This window comes from Schistocerca cancellata, chromosome 11 (assembly GCF_023864275.1).
Source record: "Schistocerca cancellata isolate TAMUIC-IGC-003103 chromosome 11, iqSchCanc2.1, whole genome shotgun sequence".
Taxonomy (NCBI): Eukaryota; Metazoa; Arthropoda; class Insecta; order Orthoptera; family Acrididae; genus Schistocerca; species Schistocerca cancellata.
In genome coordinates, this window is record NC_064636.1 from 145,309,125 (window position 1) to 145,328,624 (window position 19,500).

The 19,500-nt window shown below is 42.1% G+C and overlaps 1 protein-coding gene across 9 annotated transcripts in view; it reads right to left on the reverse strand.

Moving 5' to 3' along the window:
* LOC126108938 (uncharacterized) overlaps positions 1–19,500 on the reverse strand; it is a 237,986-nt gene that overhangs the window by 66,473 nt on the left and 152,013 nt on the right. For 8 of the 9 annotated variants that reach the window (XM_049914312.1, XM_049914311.1, XM_049914309.1 and 5 more), the window contains one exon: positions 1,710–6,287. The exons of the other annotated variant lie outside the window; for it this stretch is intronic. In XM_049914312.1, coding sequence (XP_049770269.1) covers positions 2,777–6,287 — 3,511 coding nt within the window. In that variant the 3' untranslated portion in view covers positions 1,710–2,776. Of the gene's footprint in view, positions 1–1,709; positions 6,288–19,500 lie in introns of those variants that run through there. 9 annotated transcript variants of the gene reach the window in all.

Sequence of the window (19,500 nt, forward strand, 5' to 3'; positions counted from 1 at the left end):
GCGATGCCCGGTGGCTCGGCACGAACATTGGAAAACTGTACGACTCGTGGGCTGTTCGAGGTGTGTCGCGGTAAGGGTCTTCGACACGTGGCAAAACGAGGTCAAACTGTGTCCGGATGTCGTGGCATCTGGCAGCCGCCACTCGCTACAGATGTCGGATGCCGTAGATCGGGCGGAGTGTTAAAACGGTACAGGCGGTGTATTGTGGCAGAACTAACGTGAGACTTTAATGCTGGCCAGAGTACAAGTGTGTCCGGACACAGAGTGCACCGGACACTCCTAACGACGGTCCTCCGCAGCTGACGATCCGTGCACGTACCGACGTTAACACCGCGCTGTCGACAACTTCGGAGGCACACGACCGTCAGCAACGGACACTGGTGCAGTGGCAGAGCACTACATGGTCTGACAAATCCCGATATCTTCTTCACCGAGCCAATGGGAAGGGTGCGAATCTGTCATCTTCCAGGGGGACAGCTCCTCGACACCTGTACTGCCGGAAGGAGGAAAGTCGGTGGTGGCTCCGTTACGCTCCACGGGTGCAGTGGTGCTCGTGAGAGACACCGTGACTGCCGAGGAGTATCGTGCACCAGTTGCAGACTGTGTACCGTGACAGTCGTGTTTCCCAACGGCTGCAGCAATTTGCGACAAGATAATGTGCCGTGTCACTAGGCCAGGAGTGTGACGGAGTGGTTCGAGGAACTAAATGGCCAGTTACAGTCGATATGTTGGCCCCCCAACTCGTCAGATCTGAACCCGACCGAACACATCTGGGATGTGTCGGAGCTCATCGCCCCCCCCCTCCCACTGGATTTTACAGTAATTAGATGACCTGTGTGGACAACACCCCCCACCGACCTACCGACGCCTCACTGCTTCCGTGCCTTGATGTGTCACCACTGTTGGACATACCGGCTATTCGATATGTGACCATAATACGCTGACTGATCAGTGTATTTTTCATTAATGTCACGAGCTAACAACCTCTGTAAGCTCTCTCCAATTCATATTTTTGAGCATTTTCCTAAAATACTCAGTTTTTGGCAGATTAATTACTCACCTACACTCAAATTTTGTGTACTTCAACCTGCACAGTATTTACACTTAGAACAAGAGTTGTATGTTACGGCCTGAAAGGCTTTCAATTAATGGTTTTGTGGCACAATTTTGTTCCTTTAATTTGTCTATAAAGGATTCATCAATGGCTATCTTCACTATTCTATTTGGAAAGTTTACTGTAGGAGGACTGAATGACAATGTTATTGTCAAACTTTTACTGGAAGAGTTTTGAAGAAGAGCTAGGTTAAAACACCAGCAACCACATTTTTTTAAATTCTTAAATAGGATAGTAAGGCTTCTAGATGATTTACGAACATGTTATTTCCGGCATATACAATGTACAGTATTGTTTGTATGTCACACGACACACAGACAATATTTCTGTTTCAATGTTTGTTTTGACACAAATGTCATACCCGGCCATATCTATCGTAAACTTACAAACGGCAGTAAATACACAACACAAGTCCTAGTCTTTCCTGAAAGTGCAAAAAATGTCAGGCTTTGCAAATAACATATTGGGAGTGTGAGGCGCAGAGGCAGTAATTTAAAATATTTTGGGCTGAACGAGAGGAGAAATTACAACAGTCCCTTGCACAAATAATAATCTAGGAGTAATTCAGTTTTTTTATAAAAAAGGATTTCTTTAATATATTTTCTTTGAAAAGGTTATTATTTCTTCAGTCTCTCGAATTAGGACACGGTTGCTTCAGATATACAGATGACCGAGATGGATGTCATAAACACATTATAAGATTCCTATTCTATATCATGTTTTGATTAAATACAACATATCATTACAAGAACAATACAAAAGAGTGTTTCAAAATATATCATTTACACCATACAAAATAACTAGATCACAGTAACACAGTGAAAATTGTTTCTGCGGCAGGTTCTACGTGTACGCATTATAAATAATTAGCAGGCACTTTACATTACAGAAGATAAAAATTAGGGCATATGCACAAGTTATGTGGAGTATAAAATGTTTCAGGAAGATCAGTATCTGGCTTAGTTACACCTGCTTTTCTCACAATCCAACTCTGGTCTCTTCCAATACAGTACAGCAGCTATCACAAAAGAAAAAAAAAAAACACCCCTCTGTGACATTAATTTCTTTGCAGCACCACGGCTCAGAGAGGATGTTTGTATCACATATAAGTTTGCTAATTATTACTTATTTTGAAAGAGAAGAGTACTGCCATTTAAGACAGAACTATTTTGTACACTTAATTACAATTTAAATTTGTTTTGTTTCAAAGCTCACCAGCCTTGTCCAGTTTATCATAACCCTAATATTTCTTTAAAACTGTAACTCACACATTATAAGTGAGTGTAAGGAACATCATTTGTATGAACTTTTCGGTCTTTCATAAAAGCCTCAAGAAACAGATGCATATATTTCCAGCTCGACTGGTAATTTCTATTCAATGGTGTGGGAACTGCTTTAGATGAGAACATTTTAAAAGCAACACAATGCTGGCAGTGTCGATCCGTACGGACAAAGAGCGAAATCACAGAGATCAGAAATAGTAGCATTTCTTCAGAATTTTCTTCACGTATCACCATCACTCGTATTCACATTTGGTCAGTTTACAGGAACATCGACATTCACCCAGTGGTGGGAAGGTTCTCGTACAGTATCTCTGTGTGCGCAAGTATGTTTTGTCAGAGCCCTAGAACTTCAGAACACACCGTTACATATTTTACATACTTACGAGGACTCCGGCAAATGTTTACGTTTGTGATCCCTGAGGTGACACGCCCAGCCAAAGGCTTTACCACAGACATTACACTTGTACGGCAGGCCTCCCGTATGGGTATACTTGTGCACTCGCAGATTGTCTGAACGAGCAAAAGACTTGCCACAGAAATCACACACATAGTTGCGCTCCCCCGTATGTCTGACCAGGTGCCTCTTTAAGCCCGAAAGAGAACAAAATAATTGCTGACAAAAATGGCAGGGCCATTTCTCTGTCTCTCCCGATTTTTTATTGGATTTCTTATCACCAGGCTCTCCCGACAGAATATCAGGTACGCCATCACTTACGGTTCCCGGTGACATTTCCGGTACACTATCCCGAGGCTCTCGCAGTGGCTTTTCGGGCATTTTATCTCGAGGTTTTCCCGACGTAGTTTTAGCGTCTGTATCGAGAGGCTCTCTCGGTGTAGTTTGAGATTTTCTACACCGAGGTTTTCCCGGATTTTTGTTTTTACTTCCAGGAGGTCTTCCTCGTTTCCTTTTTGGTATGCCATCGATAAAATTTCCCGGTGTTATTTCAGGTTTGCTGTCGAGAGGCTCTCGTGGTGCCATTTCAGACTGTCTACGGTAAAGATCTCCCGGTGCCATTTCGGGTAGTACAGGGAAAGCTTCTCCCGGTGCCATTTCGAATAATGTTTGGAAGGGATCTGCTGATGCCATTTCAAATATTGTATGGAAAGGCTCTACTGGTACCATTTCAGATAGCCTGTGGAGAGGATCTCCAGATGCAATTTTGGATGGCCTGTGGAGGGTCTCTTCCAGAGCCATTTGGGATGGCCTACGAAGGGTCTCTCCCGGTGCTATTTTGGAAAGTCTGTGGAGAGGCTCTCCCGGTCCAATTTCGGGCAGTCCGTGGAAAAGCTCCCCCGGTGACAGTTTACGAAGAGCCTCTCCCGGTGGCGTCTCGGAGGATCTACCCGGAGTCTCTCCCGGTGCCATTTCGGGGGATCTGTGGAATGTCTCTCCCCGTGTCATTTCGGAAGGTCTACCGAGGATCTCTCCCGGTGTCATTTCACACGGACTACGGACGGTCTCGTCCGGTCCCTTTTCGGACAGTCTACGGAGCGTTTCTCCCGGTGCCATTTCGGTCAGTCTACGGTGGGTCTCTGTTGCTGCCACATCTGATAGTCTCTGGAGAGGCTTCCCTGGTGTCATTTCAGTTAGTGTACCGAAAGGCTCTACTGACGATATTTTGGGTATCGGATCCAGAGGCAATCCCGGTCTAACTTCCTGACACTTAGATTCGAGGTCTGTGTAGACAATCTCTACTGGAGTAATTTCGTGTAGCCTAGACAGGGGCTCTGCTATTGCCATTTTAGGTATTCTATCTAGAGGAGATTCCGGTGCACTTTCGTGCTTTCTATAGAGGATCTCTACTGGTGACATTTCACTAAGTCTGTGTACAGACTCTACCGTTGTCATTTCGTGCAATCTGTACAGTGACTCTCCCTGCGTCGTATCGTGCACTTTATCGGGAGACTCTCGTGGTGACGCACCGAAGTTACTGTCGAGAGGAGTTCCCGGTGCCATTTCGTGCAATCTGTAGTGTTGTTCTTGCGGTGCCATTTCGTATAGTCTGTACAGGTGTTCTCCCAGTGTCATTTCGTGCAGTCTATCTGGGAGCTCTCCCGGTCTCAGATCGAACAGTCGATCGAGAAATTCTTCGGATCTCATTTCGTACTGTCCGTCCGAGAGTGCTCCCGAACTCATTTCGTCCGGCGGTGCTCCCCACGTCATTTCTAATAATCGATCTACACACTCTCCCGGTCTCATTTCTCGTAGTCCGTGGACAGTTTTACTTCGTGTCATTCCAGGTGTTTTGTCGAGAAGCTCTTCCGGTACCATTTTGGGTTTTTTACCGCGAGGTTTGCCTGGTGTTTTGTTTTTACTTCCAGGAGGCCTTCCTCGTTTTCTCTTTGGTTTGCTACCGGTAAGACAATCTGGCACCGTACCGGGTCGACTGCCGAAAGGTTCTCCTGAAATTATTCCCGATTTATTTTTGAGGGGCTCCGGTGTTGTTTCGTATTTACTGAGAGTTATTCTCGGTGCGAATTCGGACAATCTACCTACAGGTTCTACCGGTGCCGTTTCCAGTATTCTGCCGAGAGCCTCTCCACGTGCACTTTCCGATATTCTACCGAGAGGCTCTCCGTGTGCGTTTTGTAATATTCTGTCGAGATTCTCTCCGCGTACAGTTTCTGGTACACTATCGCGAGTATCTCCACACGCAGTTTCTGGTTCTCTGTCGTGAATCTCCCCACGTGCAGTTTCCAATATTCTATCTCCATTTATTCTATCGACAGACTCTCCTGATGGAAGTTTGGGTTTTTCATTGAGAATCCGTCCTAATGGAATTTGAGGTGTTCTACTGACAGTATCTCCCTTTGTAATTTCTACTACTCCATCGGCAGCAAATCCGGATCGAATTTCCGACTTCCTATCGAGGGGTTCTCCCAGTTTCATTTCGGGTATTCTTTCGACATATTCTTCCGACGTTACCGGCGGTAAGCTATTGCTGGGCTCTGCCGGAGTTATTGTGGGTTTCCTAACACGAGGTCTTCCCGGTTTTCTTCTGGGCATTTCACCCTTATTTGATTCAGATTTTCTCTCGAAAGGTTCTCCCGAGAGTACATCAGATTTTCGGTCCACGAGCGCTCCGACCGTAACTTCGGACTCCCCTACAATTATATCTGCGTTCGAACGGAGGGCATCTCCCGACTGTATTTTCGGAGGTCTTCCCAGTTTTCTTTTGGCATCGTTACGGGAAGTCTCCTGCAAAAGTTTTCTAGGTCTGCCCGGCTTTCTCTTAAAGTCGGTACCGGAAGGTTTTTGCCGCAATATCCCCAGAGGTCTTTCCCGCTTTCTTTCGTATTTACTACTGTGGCGATTTGCCAGATTATTGTCGATACGTAGCTGAGGAAAGTCATCGAATTTTGTCACCGGTACGGGCAGTCCCGTGCGGGCCGCGACGACGACCCCGACGTGACGTTCTGCCTCGTGAACTGCCAGTCGTCGTTTAGTTTCGAACGTCTGCTCGCAAGTGGTACAGAACCACACCTTCTCGAGAGTTCCCACACACTTTTCCACTCGCACGAATGCGTAACACTGCGCTCTAGTACTCGTCTGGTGATCTGCTACTTCTTCGTCACTAGCAAACACCTCTCCACACATGACACAGACGTGCAGAGGAGGTTCTACACCTTCGACGTGAAGGAACACGTGCCGGATCAGCTCGTACCTCGACGAAAACAGCTTCAGACACGAGCTGCAAGTGAGCTGGTACAGTGGCTTCCCCGCAGCCAGTTTCCGCCACCTCCCGCGAGAAGCGCCGTCCGACTGCTGCCGCCCGCAGGCCGCCGACTGCTGCGACAGTCTACTGACGGCGCTCCCCGTCACCGGCCTACTGCGGGCACTCGTGTCTTCCGAGAGATCGGACGGTTCGGTGGCGCAGTCCTCAGACGATCTGTAGAATAAATAAAATATGTACAAAGAAACGTAGAAAAACTTAAAACACCAAAATAAATTGCCGACAGCCACTCGAGATTTCCCCGACGGAGCAAATATTTCTGAGGCACTCCGACGTCTCTCCTGTGGCGTCACAGAAACTTTGCAGTGTTTCGACAAGGGATCCGCTTGTCACATTTGGTGCCGTCACCGACTGTCGGCGACAGTACGATTAGTGTTCTGCGAGGACTGCCTGTGCCCCCACCTGTCTCCTGTCCACTCTCTGTCATCGAACTGAGACGAAAAGCTAGGGTTCTATCAGATTATTACACAGTTTTGGATAAACTGTCAGAGAGACTCACAAAAATCAATTTGAGCCAGCAAGCTCCTGCCTATCCGGGTTAATGCAGACCACAAGACTGCACGAACAGATTATTCAAAATACACACGTAATTATCAGTAACTGCTTTTTTTGTGTGTTTGCAAACTGTGCAACTTTTAAAATCTGTATTACTTTTCCACTACTCACTGGAAACTGACAACCTATTTTGTAATATAACATTTAAATCACATTGTAATTCTTATCACTTGCATCCGGTTCACTTTTGAGAAATAACAGTCCAATTTTATCAGTTTCTGTTTCACACGGACTTTTTTCCTGACGGTAGTTCCCATTTTTCAGAGAACCGAAACACCCGTACGAACAAATGAATTTTGTTACGCTTATTCGAACAATAGCTCAATACACTTCAGTGTAGCGATTTACGTGATAATGGGTTCCCCAGTTGCCTCATCTTTGCTTTCTATCTCTCTCACACTCTGCTCAGTGCACTCGGATCATTGTATCGTGCGACCTACCTACTCAGATCCTGGGATTCCAGTCTGTAGGCATCTCGTTTAACCACTTGCAGTATCTGGTCATCTACATCTCCACAATCACAAATTGTAATTCCAAACGAAAATGTCTGTTTGAATTATGTGGGAATACTTCAAGCTTCGATTTTTATTTATTTATTTATTTATTTATAATCTTTTTTTTTCCAAAAACTGCCAAACAATTGCATTGATTATCTGTACCCAGACAGAGTTTGCTCTACCTGTAAGCACTGCATTATACAAGCATTATTCTTTGGAATGTTTACCAGAATGTAAACAGCAACACCATAGTTAACTGCTATTTGAGATTACAGGGCAGACATTGTCAGGACAGCCTAGTTGCAAATGGCATTCAATAAGTTGGTACTCTCAGCCACTGTGTAGAACATACGCTATTACTCGAAGAATTGGACTTCTATGGTGTTAGAGGTAATAGCCTTAAACTATTAAGATCATTTTTACAGAACCGTAAGCAAGCTGTCTGTGTTGGCAAAGATTTGTCCAGTGTAGAACAAGTTAAGGTAGGTCTCCCACAGGGATCTGTACTGGGCCCTTTCCTGTTCCTGATAATGACTAACAACCTTCCGGCATGTATTAAATCAAAAACTGTTCTATATGCAGATGATACAACTTTTCTGAACAGCAGTAATGACCTCAATAGCCTTAAAACTTGTGTTACAGAGACAATTGCTCAAGCATGATACTGGTTGAAAGCAAATGGATTTTTGCTTAATGAAAATAAAACTCAGCAGATAGTATTTAGTCTAAGACAAGCTAACATCTGATGATCCTAGTTATGTGAAGTTTTTAGGGGTATATTTGGATGACAAATTATCTTGGGGTCAACATGTCAAGTATCTTAATGGTAAGTTGTCTAGGGTGTTCTATCTGTTAAGACGACTAATGGATTTTGTACCTAAAAATTATGTTAGAATATTCTATCTCTCATTCTTCCAAAGCATAATAACCTACGGTATCATTTTATGGGGAAACTCCAGTTGTGTGCGTGACATCCTTCTACTGCAGAAGAAAGCTATTAGGGTAATTACAGGCTCATCATATAAGGCACAATGTAAACTTTTGTTTTCTGAGCAAAAAATTATGACGGTAGTATGTCTTAATCTATACGAAAAAGAAGCTACCCGAAGCTAAACGCAGAGAAAATATACACTGCTACAACACTAGGCTGAATACATGTATTTATATTCCATTCCACAGACACTCAAAATCACTAAACAGTTATGAACTAATGGGGCACAAATTATTTAATAAACTTCCACTAGCTATACACCAGAGCAACCATTCAAACAAGCACTGTATGACTGGTTAGTTGCCAACACCATTCTACGACATAAAGGATTTCATCAGTTGTAATATTATACTGTAATAACAAACCAGTTACTCTATTGCAACAGGAATTACATAGTAATATAAGTATGACATTGTAGGATTTCACGAATCGTAACATTACTATTGTTCTTTTGCAACGTGAATTATATTGTATTATATGCATGATCTTGTCAACTGTAATATTATACTGTAATAACAAACCTATTGCTCTTTTGCAACAGGAATTATATTGTTTTATAAGTATGACTTTGTAATTTCATCAATTGTAATATTACGCTGTAATAACAAACCTATTGTTCTATTGCAACATGAACTATATTATATTATATGTATGACTTTGTCTATTGCCTTAATGGCCTAACGACAATAAAATTATTCTATTCTATTCTTGCAGGGCAGGGTGGCTACTTAAACTCTAAAAAAGAAAGACAGACAGAAAGAACGAAAGAAAATCTGCGAGAATTCCTGATGTGAGGAGGAAGACTGTGTCAAGGAGTCCTGATAAATTAATGGTGAGTGGGGAGAATGAGGGCAGCATACCCCCATAATGACTTTTCTTTCCTCTCAGCTGATCTATATATCAGACATAAGGAGAAGTTTAACTGCAGTTTTTAAACATCGATAATTTATGTGGAATAATATTTGTATAATTAACACACTTTGACATATTAAAAATTTTAAAATTTGTCATTTATAAAACTCAATAAAATCCAATTGCAATGGAAGGTTAAAAAGGAGTATACCCAGAGATTTTGTGAAATTTTCCCAGGTTTTTCAGAATAATTGCCACCCTGCCTCGTATCTGAAGTTATGCTGACAATTTTTACGACAAGTTCGGAAGAACATGTTTGTCGATACCTATTTCCAATTGTCTGATAACCTGCTCTCAATAACAGAAAGGTAACACTGGAACACTCTACAGGATGCTATTCAGTGTTACTAATATAAAATGTGACTACGATCAATGCTCGATGGTTAGTCTAAAACAGAAGTGAGAACTGTGATACCTTTATTTATATTTAAAGTTAATTTCCACTAACCCCAATACATTTTTAGCAAAGGATAAAAAGCTGCTGTAAACTTTCGGCATTGGCTTCCCGTGGCCTGAAACTCTGTTACACAACTTCAGGCGTACAGTTCGTCTGCAAAACGTGGCAGTTTCCTCGCCCCCATAGGAATCCTAGAAGACACTAGTCCGAAGGCTCCAGAATAGGCGGTTCAACGAATGCTGCGCTCAGCTGAGAAGCTGCACACGGGGACTCTAGTTGGGCGGTTTGCGTCATCGTGCGGGCTCCATTTCCGCAACCTGCAAAGCTCGACACGTAGCAGTGAGTATTTGTCTCTTGTAATATTCAGGATTTATCATTCGACTTTTAGGGACAAACTCCCAGTGATACACGCTGTCACTACCAATAAACGTGACCGACAGTGTCCCATCTTCCCGTGCCACTTCTGGTCGCCCAGTCTCTAGGGCTTCCACAGCAACCGCTGAAGTACTACAGTTAACGGTGCGCCTTCATCGAGTGTGTTTTGTGCCGGTTTCTCTGTCTGTAATTTGTAATGTGGTCTGTACTTCACTACCAAATTATTTTTTATAGTCACGTGAACTCTATTCATTTAGCGAGTAATGCGAGTCGACGTGTCTCGTACTGTCATTAAGGACAATTACTCTGAATTTTGAATTGAGGACACAGTTTACAGTCACCTTCTAAAAGACTCGGAGATCTGACAGAAATGGTTACCTGGTAGTAAACGAGAAGACAAAATTAATGTCAATTAACACAAAGATTTGTTCTCGACACACCTGACCATTTATTGCAGACAGGGTTCCTACACTGACTTTTGGGTTAACTTACTACCAGTAATACATTTTAACTACAGGTAAAGAAACTGAAGAAAGCATAAGCTGTCACAAAGAATAAAATAGCTTAGTGGCAGAAATTATCGTTTCTATCAAAGAGTCAAAACACAGATGTTATATTTCAAAACAAAAAATATTGCACAAAAACATGAAACAACTCCCTGTTTAAATTAGAACTCACTCATCGTATGAAGAGTGAAGGAGACTCTCGATTATGACACGAGGTGTTTGACTCGCGTCAGTAAGAAACGACTCACGACCCTCAATATACCTAGCGAGATACGTTCCATTCACGTGCGTAATCACCGAAAGTTTTTTGGGAGAGACGACGGTAAAATGTCTCCCTTCGTAAATTTCCCAGCTAAACGAGACTCGATGTAATATATCCTTCACGTGACTGTTTGTCGACAACTTCGAAATTACATTTGCTTTTCCTTTGGAGCAAATATTTCCCACTGTAAAAATGTCATGAAGACTTTAGCTCAGCACCTCGGATAATTTAACATTTTCCTTAATTAAAACAGACGCCACTTAGTTACATTTAATAGTAACACCTACTTAAATAAAAGACTTTCTATAATTTTTTAACCTCAAAGTATATACGCACATAGGAAAAATATTCTGGATTTACTGATTAGAAAGACACTTTTTCCTGGGTGAAAATACTGCATACCCCAGGTGCCAGTACATTTTCTCCCTATTCTGCGACAATATACCGTATTTACTCGAATCTAAGCCGCACTCGAATCTAAGCCGCACCTGAAAAATGAGACTCGAAATCAAGGAAAAAAAAAATTCCCGAATCTAAGCCACACCTGAAATTTGAGACTCGAAATTCAAGGGGAGAGAAAAGTTTTAGGCCACACCTCCAAATTGAAACAAAGTTGGTCCATTGTAATATGAGACACAATTTAGGTCGAACGAATGACAATACAGCTACAGTAGTTTGTTTCGAGTCGTAAGCTTAGCAGTTAAGCTTTACCACGTAGCCATTGCTATGCGTCAGGCGCTCCGTCCGTATTTATATGGGTACCCTTCCTTTTTCACGTGCTTCGTCTGGTTTGAATCGATTGCTTATTTTGCTTTGATCTGATAAGTGCCGTTTTCTTTGTTATAGGTATTTGCATCACTCTTAAGCTGAAAATGCATTACTGCACTGTGTCATGCATTGTTTGTCGCATTCTGATAGTGCGTGTATACGGCCTGTCGCGGCTCGCGGCATGGCTTGCTTTTGTGCGCGCTACCGCCGCGTACAATTTAAAAAAAAAAAAAAAAAAAAAAAAAAAAAAAAAAAAAAAAAAGGAGAGAGAGAGAGAGAGAGAGAGAGAGAGAGAGAGAGAGAGAGGAATCGTCTCATTAGCGAAACAATGACAAGAGACTGCTATTTGTTGTTACTTACACTGCTGCTTTATTTGATAATGATCAACAAGAATCAAATAATAGACTGCGTATGATAGAACATGTTCTGAACGAGAGTTAGGCGAAAATTTTTCTCCGTTTGAAAATCTTTGCGGCCGCTTCTTTATTACATCAAATTCTGCACAGAAATTAGAGTCATCTTAGATTTAAAAATCTAGTCACTTGCCGTGCTTCATTTCAGACTGTATCATTATTATGCATAAGAGTAATACGAATATAAACATGACACGATACGTATATTCTTCCGCGTTTGCTGTTGTCTCACTCTAGTTTCGTAGTTTATTAGGCAGACAGGATTTAAATGAGATAGCAGCAAACACAAAAGAATACATGGCAAAATGTTTATATTTGTATTATTCTTATGGTGAAGAGAATACTGTATGTGATTCAAATTTCATCAGGTTACTATTAGCAACCATCTCTTCTCACAGATAGGAAAAAATTCAGAACGTAGAATTGGCCATATTGACAAACATCCCAAACAGTCTTCAGTCTTGCCAGTCAGATTTTCGTAGTACACTGAAATTGAGCTACATTCGAAGATGAACAATACGGAATTTGTATTTACTTCGTTGGATAATGTATGAAAATGCAGTGGTCGAAACTCGCGGCGGAGAAAAAAAGCTCATCTTCCACTTTTTTTTTTTTTAATTTATTTACTGACGCAGAGGTTTTGGTGCCAGTATTTATCTTTGTGCCTACAAAGCATGCTTGTGTCGCACTACATATATTCGACGGCAGAAGTTAGTTGTGGCGGCACGTTCCAACATTTTTCATAACTTCCGCTTGCTTTGCACTCGATTCTAAGCCGCAGGCGGTTTTTTGGATTACGAAAACCGGAAAAAAAGTGCGGCTTCGATTCGAGTAAATACGGTACTTTCCCTCAGAGCTGTAAAACTTATCATTCTTTTGAGTGTTAAAGGTTTCGTACAGTGGAATAGGTAGAACTTCCCAGCACTTTAGGAAACAAAGGCCAGCAAAAAACAAGACATTCTGGCACGATCTTTGATGTGTGGCTACACGTGTCCTGCACATTTTCGTATTATGAAAATATAAATATGAATTCCATCAAATACATAACAGTAGCTTCCAAACCACTGAAACTTAGATTGTGATGTGCTTTGGTTAGCCAATTGTAGCTCAAGTCAGGTGATCTCACCATAATGACAGCAGATATTCAGACTGTAGGACACATGATGTAGTCACTGCTAATCAGTGCAAACACACTAATAGGAAAAGTTACGGTTTCAATAAATACACGTGCAGTGTACCTACGAGAAAAGCTAAGCTTTCACATCGATATCGATCACATGAAATTTTTTAAATTACAGCACCTGACTATTTCTGACAAGCAAAATCATAAATTTCACTACTGTGCGCTGAACATTTCGTGTGTTACCTGGCCGAATACACGCTTCATCGAGCACTTCAACTTTTTCTTTCTCGTGATTGTTGCATAATTTGTAATCTTTGAAAGAACTAAAATAAATATTAACACAATGTACCAGCAAAATTTTATATAATGGCATAAATGGCTTCTCTTCTGAGCCCAAAACTTGTCTAAGTGGCCGGTCCTCAAACTGCAAAGTTTTTAACGAGAGTCAAATGCTCCGTGGTTTAAGAAATTCGTTGCACATTCTCACATTTAAAATAAACATCTTGCATAAAAGGAAATTTACTTTAAAAGTAGCGCAATATTTTCTCACTACCTGTGAGAAATGAACACATTTGTGACACCATGGTCACATAAAGCAGTTTGTTGTCACAAAGTAGTGCACAGTCTCCTTCCGAAGGCTTTCTGCAGATTTTGCTGTTGGCAGGTGCTAGTGTGTGCACTGTGTCTCGTTGTTGCAAATGGCACATTTTCTTTGCAACTAAAAGTTTGATTTTGGTGTTATTCTCTTGTTTATATTTTATTACTACAGTAGCACGCTTAAGTAAAATTCTTTGTTAGAGCATCAGTTCTTATTGGTCAAAATTACAAAAATTGACCTGCAAATTACAAGAAAACAATGAAAAATTCCCAGAATTCTAAAAAATTCCCAGGTTTTTCCCAGATGAAAATGAAAAAATTCCCATGTTTTTACCAGACGAAAAAATTGCCATGTTTTTCACAGTTGTCCTAGGGTGTTATACCCCGAGGCTTTATCCTTGCTTCTCTGTCATTCCCCAAAACCCTCAATATGGAAACCACACTCACACCTACAGAAGGAACCGCCTAGAAACAGATCCTGAACCCATAATCCTGTCTACAGTCAAAGCTTCCTCCCCTGTAGTTATGAATCACAGGGATCACCTGGCAGTGAGACTCCACAAATCCATCAGGATCTCCCCAGAAACCCCCTTTCTCTTTTTCTCCCCCCCCCCCCCCCCCTTACCACCACCACTCCTCACACCCCTACCTCTTACACAGTTCCAAAGTACAAATACCTAATCAGCCAAAATGTTCCACTGTGGTTTGTTGCTGCACTCCAACAGAGAGAATCTCTGCCCTCGACTACCGGCACCTTCTGCTCGTGAACCGCAACCTAGCTGCCTGTGTAAAATACACTAACAATTTTGTCTTCTGTCTGTCTACAGTTCCTGTTCCTTTACCACACAGTGCCACGCTTGTCACTGCCACATAGCTGCCAACCTTGAGAAGAGGCCGGAAGGAAAAATGGTAGGGGGTCCAGGGGCCATACCACAGAAAATTATACAAATTAGAAGCCTGATTTAGGCCTTTAAATGCTGTATTTTCAGACACTTTCTGACCCTAAATAAAAAGGATTTTCCAGGAGTAAAAACAGCTGTAAATAAAAACCATCAGGTGAAGTGGAAAAGGCTAAAAATTAGTTTGACAGACATCAAGGTGCTTAGATTAGTACTTGACGAATACGACACGCCGTAATGATGTGGAACCTGTCAGGTTAATAAAAGGTGTCTATACAAGATATTTCATTACACAAAATATTACATGACATTTAATATTTTTAATTTTTTATTTTTTTTTTTTTTTTTTGGGCGGGGGTGGGTGGGGGGGGGGTGGGTGGGGGGGGATGGTAAATTACCCACTTACTATATCCAAAAATTTATCTAATGAGTAAAAGGAGTTGCCATTAAGAAAATCTTTTAATTTCCTTTTAAATGCTATATGGCTATCTGTCAGACTTTTGATGTTATTAGGTAAGTGATGAAAAACTTTTGTGGCAGCATAATATACCCCCTTCTGAGCCAAAGTTAGATTTAACCTGGAGTAATTCGACGCGCAGGTCGCCGAAGTGGCGTCAAATTGAAAGACCTGCACCAGGCGAACGGTCTACCCGACGGGAGGCCCTAGCCACACGACATTTCCATTTTTACCTGGAGTAATGAAGATCATCCTTTCTCCTAGTGTTGTAGCCATTTACACTGCTATTACTTTTGAATTCGTTCGGATTGTTAATAACAAATTTCATACGTGAATATATATACATTGTGAGGCTACAGTGCAGATCCCTCGCTCTTTAAATAAGTGTATGCAGGGTGATCTTGGATGAGCTCCAGCAATTATTCTGATTACACTCTTTTGTGCAATGAACACTCTTTTACTCAATGATGATTTACCCCAGAATATGATGCCACATGAAAGCAGAGAATGAAAATAGGCGTGGTAGCTAATTTACTGAGATACATATCGCCAAAATTTGCAATGACCCTAACAGCGTAAGTAGCTGAACTCAAACGTTTCAGCAGATCTTCAGTGTGTTTTTTCCAGTTCAGTCCCTCATCAATGCATACACCTAGAAATTTTGAATATTCTACCTTAGCTACCGATTTCTGATCGAAGTCTATATTTATTGATGGTGTCATTCCATTTACTGTGTGGAACTGTATGTACTGTGTTTTGTGAAAGTTTAATGAAAGCCCATTTGCAGAGAACCACTAAATGATTTTCTGAAAAACGTCGTTTACAATTTCACCAGTTAATTCTTGTCTGTTAGGTGTGATAGCTATACTTGTATCATCGGCAAAAAGTACCAACTTTGCATCTTCGTGAATACAGAATGGCAAGTCATTAATATATATTAAGAACAGCAGAGGACCCCAGACCAAACCTTGCAGCACCCCATTCTCGATTGTTCCTCAGTTTGAGAAATCACCAGTTTTTTTTTTTTTTTTTTTTTTGCATATTATGTGAACTGCTTATTTCAAATTTCTGCACTCTTCCAGTTAGATACAATTTAAACCATTTGAGCACTGTCCCATTCATACCACAGTACTTGAGCTTATCTAGAAGTATTCCACGATTTATACAATCAAAAGCCTTTGAGAGATCACAAGAAATCCCAACGGGTGACTTCCGGTTACTCAGAGCATTTAATATTTCATTAGTGAAAGTATATATAGCATTTTCCGTTTAAAAACCCTTCTGGAAATCAAAATGACATTTTGTTAAAACTTTATTTTTACAAAGGTGTGAAGCTACTCTACAATACATTACTTTTTCAAGAATTTTGGATAAGGCAGTCAGAAGAGAGACTGGCCATAGTTGTTGACATCAGACGTATCCCCTTTAATGATGGCATACTTCAGTCTGTCTGGGACAATACCCTGCTTTAGAGAGCTATTACATATGTGGCTAAGAATCCCACTTATTTCTTGGGAACAAGCTGTTATTATGCTGCTGTAACTGCTATTAATTGGAAGTGAGCTTTTATTCTTGAGAGAGTTTATTATCCTCCTAATTTCAGAAGGAGACGTGGGTGGAATATCAATTGTATCAAATGGTGTGGGTAGGGCCTCTTCCATAAACTGCCTTGCTTCTTCTAATGAACATTTAGATCCTATTTTCTCTACAACATTTAAAAAATGATTATTCATAATGTTTTCGACTTCCAGCTTGTTGTTTGTCAAGTTGCCATTCGCTTTGATGGTGATGCCGTCTTCCTGCACTCTAGGTTGCCCTGCCTCTCTTGTAATAATATTCCAAATTGTTTTGATTTTGTTATCAGAGGTGCTTTGGGAACATTTCCGTAATCTTCAAATACTGCAAAATCAACACACATACAAGGTGTACACAGTCAGTTTCAAAATGCCGTCGAAAGAGAACCGCTGCCGAGGACGATATAAGTTGACGCCGTAAGGGATCAGAATACGCACACCGACACGTGCGCGGCACACGGCTGTCTGTATTTGAGATGCCCAACGCTACTGTCTCCGTGAAGCGTCACACGAGGCTGGAAAAGTTCTTCAATGAGAACGGTCACTGCACCGGTAGCCTCGCAGACGTTTCGGATACTCGAGGGTACGAAAAAAGGCACCGGTCCAATGTCTGCTAAGGGTCTGCAGAAAATTATCACAAAATTAAAAAAGACAGGTCATTTTGTAGCGCAATGAGGCAGAGGAGGGAAAGCAGTCGGCTTCCTGCCGATCTGCCAGCAAGACACATGTCCGCTCCGGAATTTCTCGCTCGCACGGAAGTGGAAAATGAGTAGCCGCGGAACATTTTGTGGACAGACAGAGCCCATTTCCATCTCCAAACTCGCACCAATATGCTGAATTGCAGGATAGGGCAACAAAATATCCACAGGCACACCAAACGGTACCGCTTCATTCTGCAGAGGTGACGGTACGGTGCGGGTCGACGTTTATCGTAGCGCCATATTTTTTCGAGGAGACGAGTCCCGCCGGTCTAGTTAACTGTACCGTCACCGGTAAGTGCCACGAGAGGCTTTCGCTCACCGACGCCGATCCGACCCTAGGACAGTGCGGGTGGGATCATTTTAATGCGAGAAGGCGCTCGTCCGCACACTGCACAGCCGACGGAGCAGCCGCCTCAGAGGCACTTCGAAAACGGTAGAATTATCGGCCGTCATTTTCCTACGGCGTGACCGTCCGAATCACCTGATCTTAACCAGTGAGACTTCTGGCTGCAGGATTATCTGGAAGGTAAGCAGTGCTCCAATTACGAACACAGCTGACCTGAAGGCACACACTGCGCAACACATTCTAAATGTGACCCCCTGCGACACTGCGATCTCTTGCAGAACGTGCCGTTTCTCTATTTTAACTCGTGACAGGAAAAGGCGGACAGCATATCGAATGTGCCTCGCGTCAGTCTGACAGAAACGTACGACGTCGCCTTCGTCGCCCTTAATGTCTAATGACTAAGAGAGGTCATTTTGAATAGGGCTATCGGATATGTACCAAAATAGTGTAAAAAGAAAGCTATTAGATTCTTTTTACACTATTTTGGTACATATCCGATAGCACTATTCAAAATGACCTCTCTCAGTCATTAGATATTAAGGGCGACGGTGGCGACGTTGTACATCCTTTCACGCAATTACGTTAAGCCTGTCGTACTAATTTGACCCTTTTCTGGTCAATAGCACTTAGAATTTATTACAGTAACTTTACACGCTTATCCGAGCGTAGCCACCAAATACTCTCACCAATCCCAAGTAATTGAAAAATGGGTTATTCACCCCCACATTTTAGCCTGCTTCTAGATGACGGTATATTGTCTGTCCTGCGTGCACGCATTTTGACCATCCGTGGAATTTGCTATTCCATATATATAATTTTAGCCTATCCACGGTCTATAGTTCGATAAAATTGTCCTCGAGCTAGGACATTATACGTACACACTCATTAACTTCCTGCGCCTCCGACCCTGTCATCGGATCACTTTCGTAACACATTTTATGCCAATCGTGTGGAAGAAGACGATTTCTCAATTTGCGCACACGCGTTCCTTTCCGACATTTTCACAGCCTAGCTGCCGGCGGCACCGAACATTGGCCGGGGTGAGCAAGCACGCTTCTGACGTCTGAGCTGAGTACGGCACACACGTACCGTTTATTTTACATTTTATGCGAGTATTTTGCCCTTTTGGGCGTTCTGTATTAATGTTTGACCGTGCCTCTTTAGGCAGGTTGTAGTTTTAGTGTGTTCCGAAGAAGGCGTGGTTATCTGCGCCGAAACCTAGGTTGACATTCAGTTTCTATTTGCAGTCGAGGCGGATTCTTTATAATCGAAAAAATTATTCACGATTGCCGACACGCTGCAATGTTAAAAGTCCTCATTTTGTGCTAAGTTTTTCCTGATGGTTTTGTATTGTCTGTCTTAACTTCGCCAGTGTTTCACAATACCTCTCTAAGGTAACTGTTGTGTCAAGTTCGAGGAAGATCAACAAGAATCACTCCCTTAGCGTCCCAAAACACGGTAGCCACAATCTTTATTGCTAATGGCATTTGCGAACACTTCCTCAGTTTCTTGGGAGAATTTGTGTGTCCCCATTCCATCGACTGTCTCTCTGTTTCCCGTATGACACGCTTCACCCAGTCTCATCCTTCGTTATCATACTATCGATAACTTTGTTACCATTTTTCTTGTTATCTTTGAAGGAGGTCAGTGCTGCTGCTAGCCCTCTGTTTTTGTGGTCTTCCATTAGGATTTTGGAGCACGTCTTACACAAAATTTGTGGAAACCGAGCTTCTCCACCACAGTTTCACGCATCAAACTCCGCGAAATTTGGGGAACGTGTAGTGAATGTACCGTAGTTGTGAAATTTGTTGCCAATTTTCATCACAGGCCCATTCAGTCACAAGACTAGATCTACCACTGCGGCTGCATCGTGAACACTGGTACGGACATTTTTAAAATCGACGCACCGTCACCTCACTCGGCTTTCACTCATTATTGTTTTTCTGTACACATCACAGAGGTCACAATAAATTTCAATCGCTTTACAGTTTTTTGC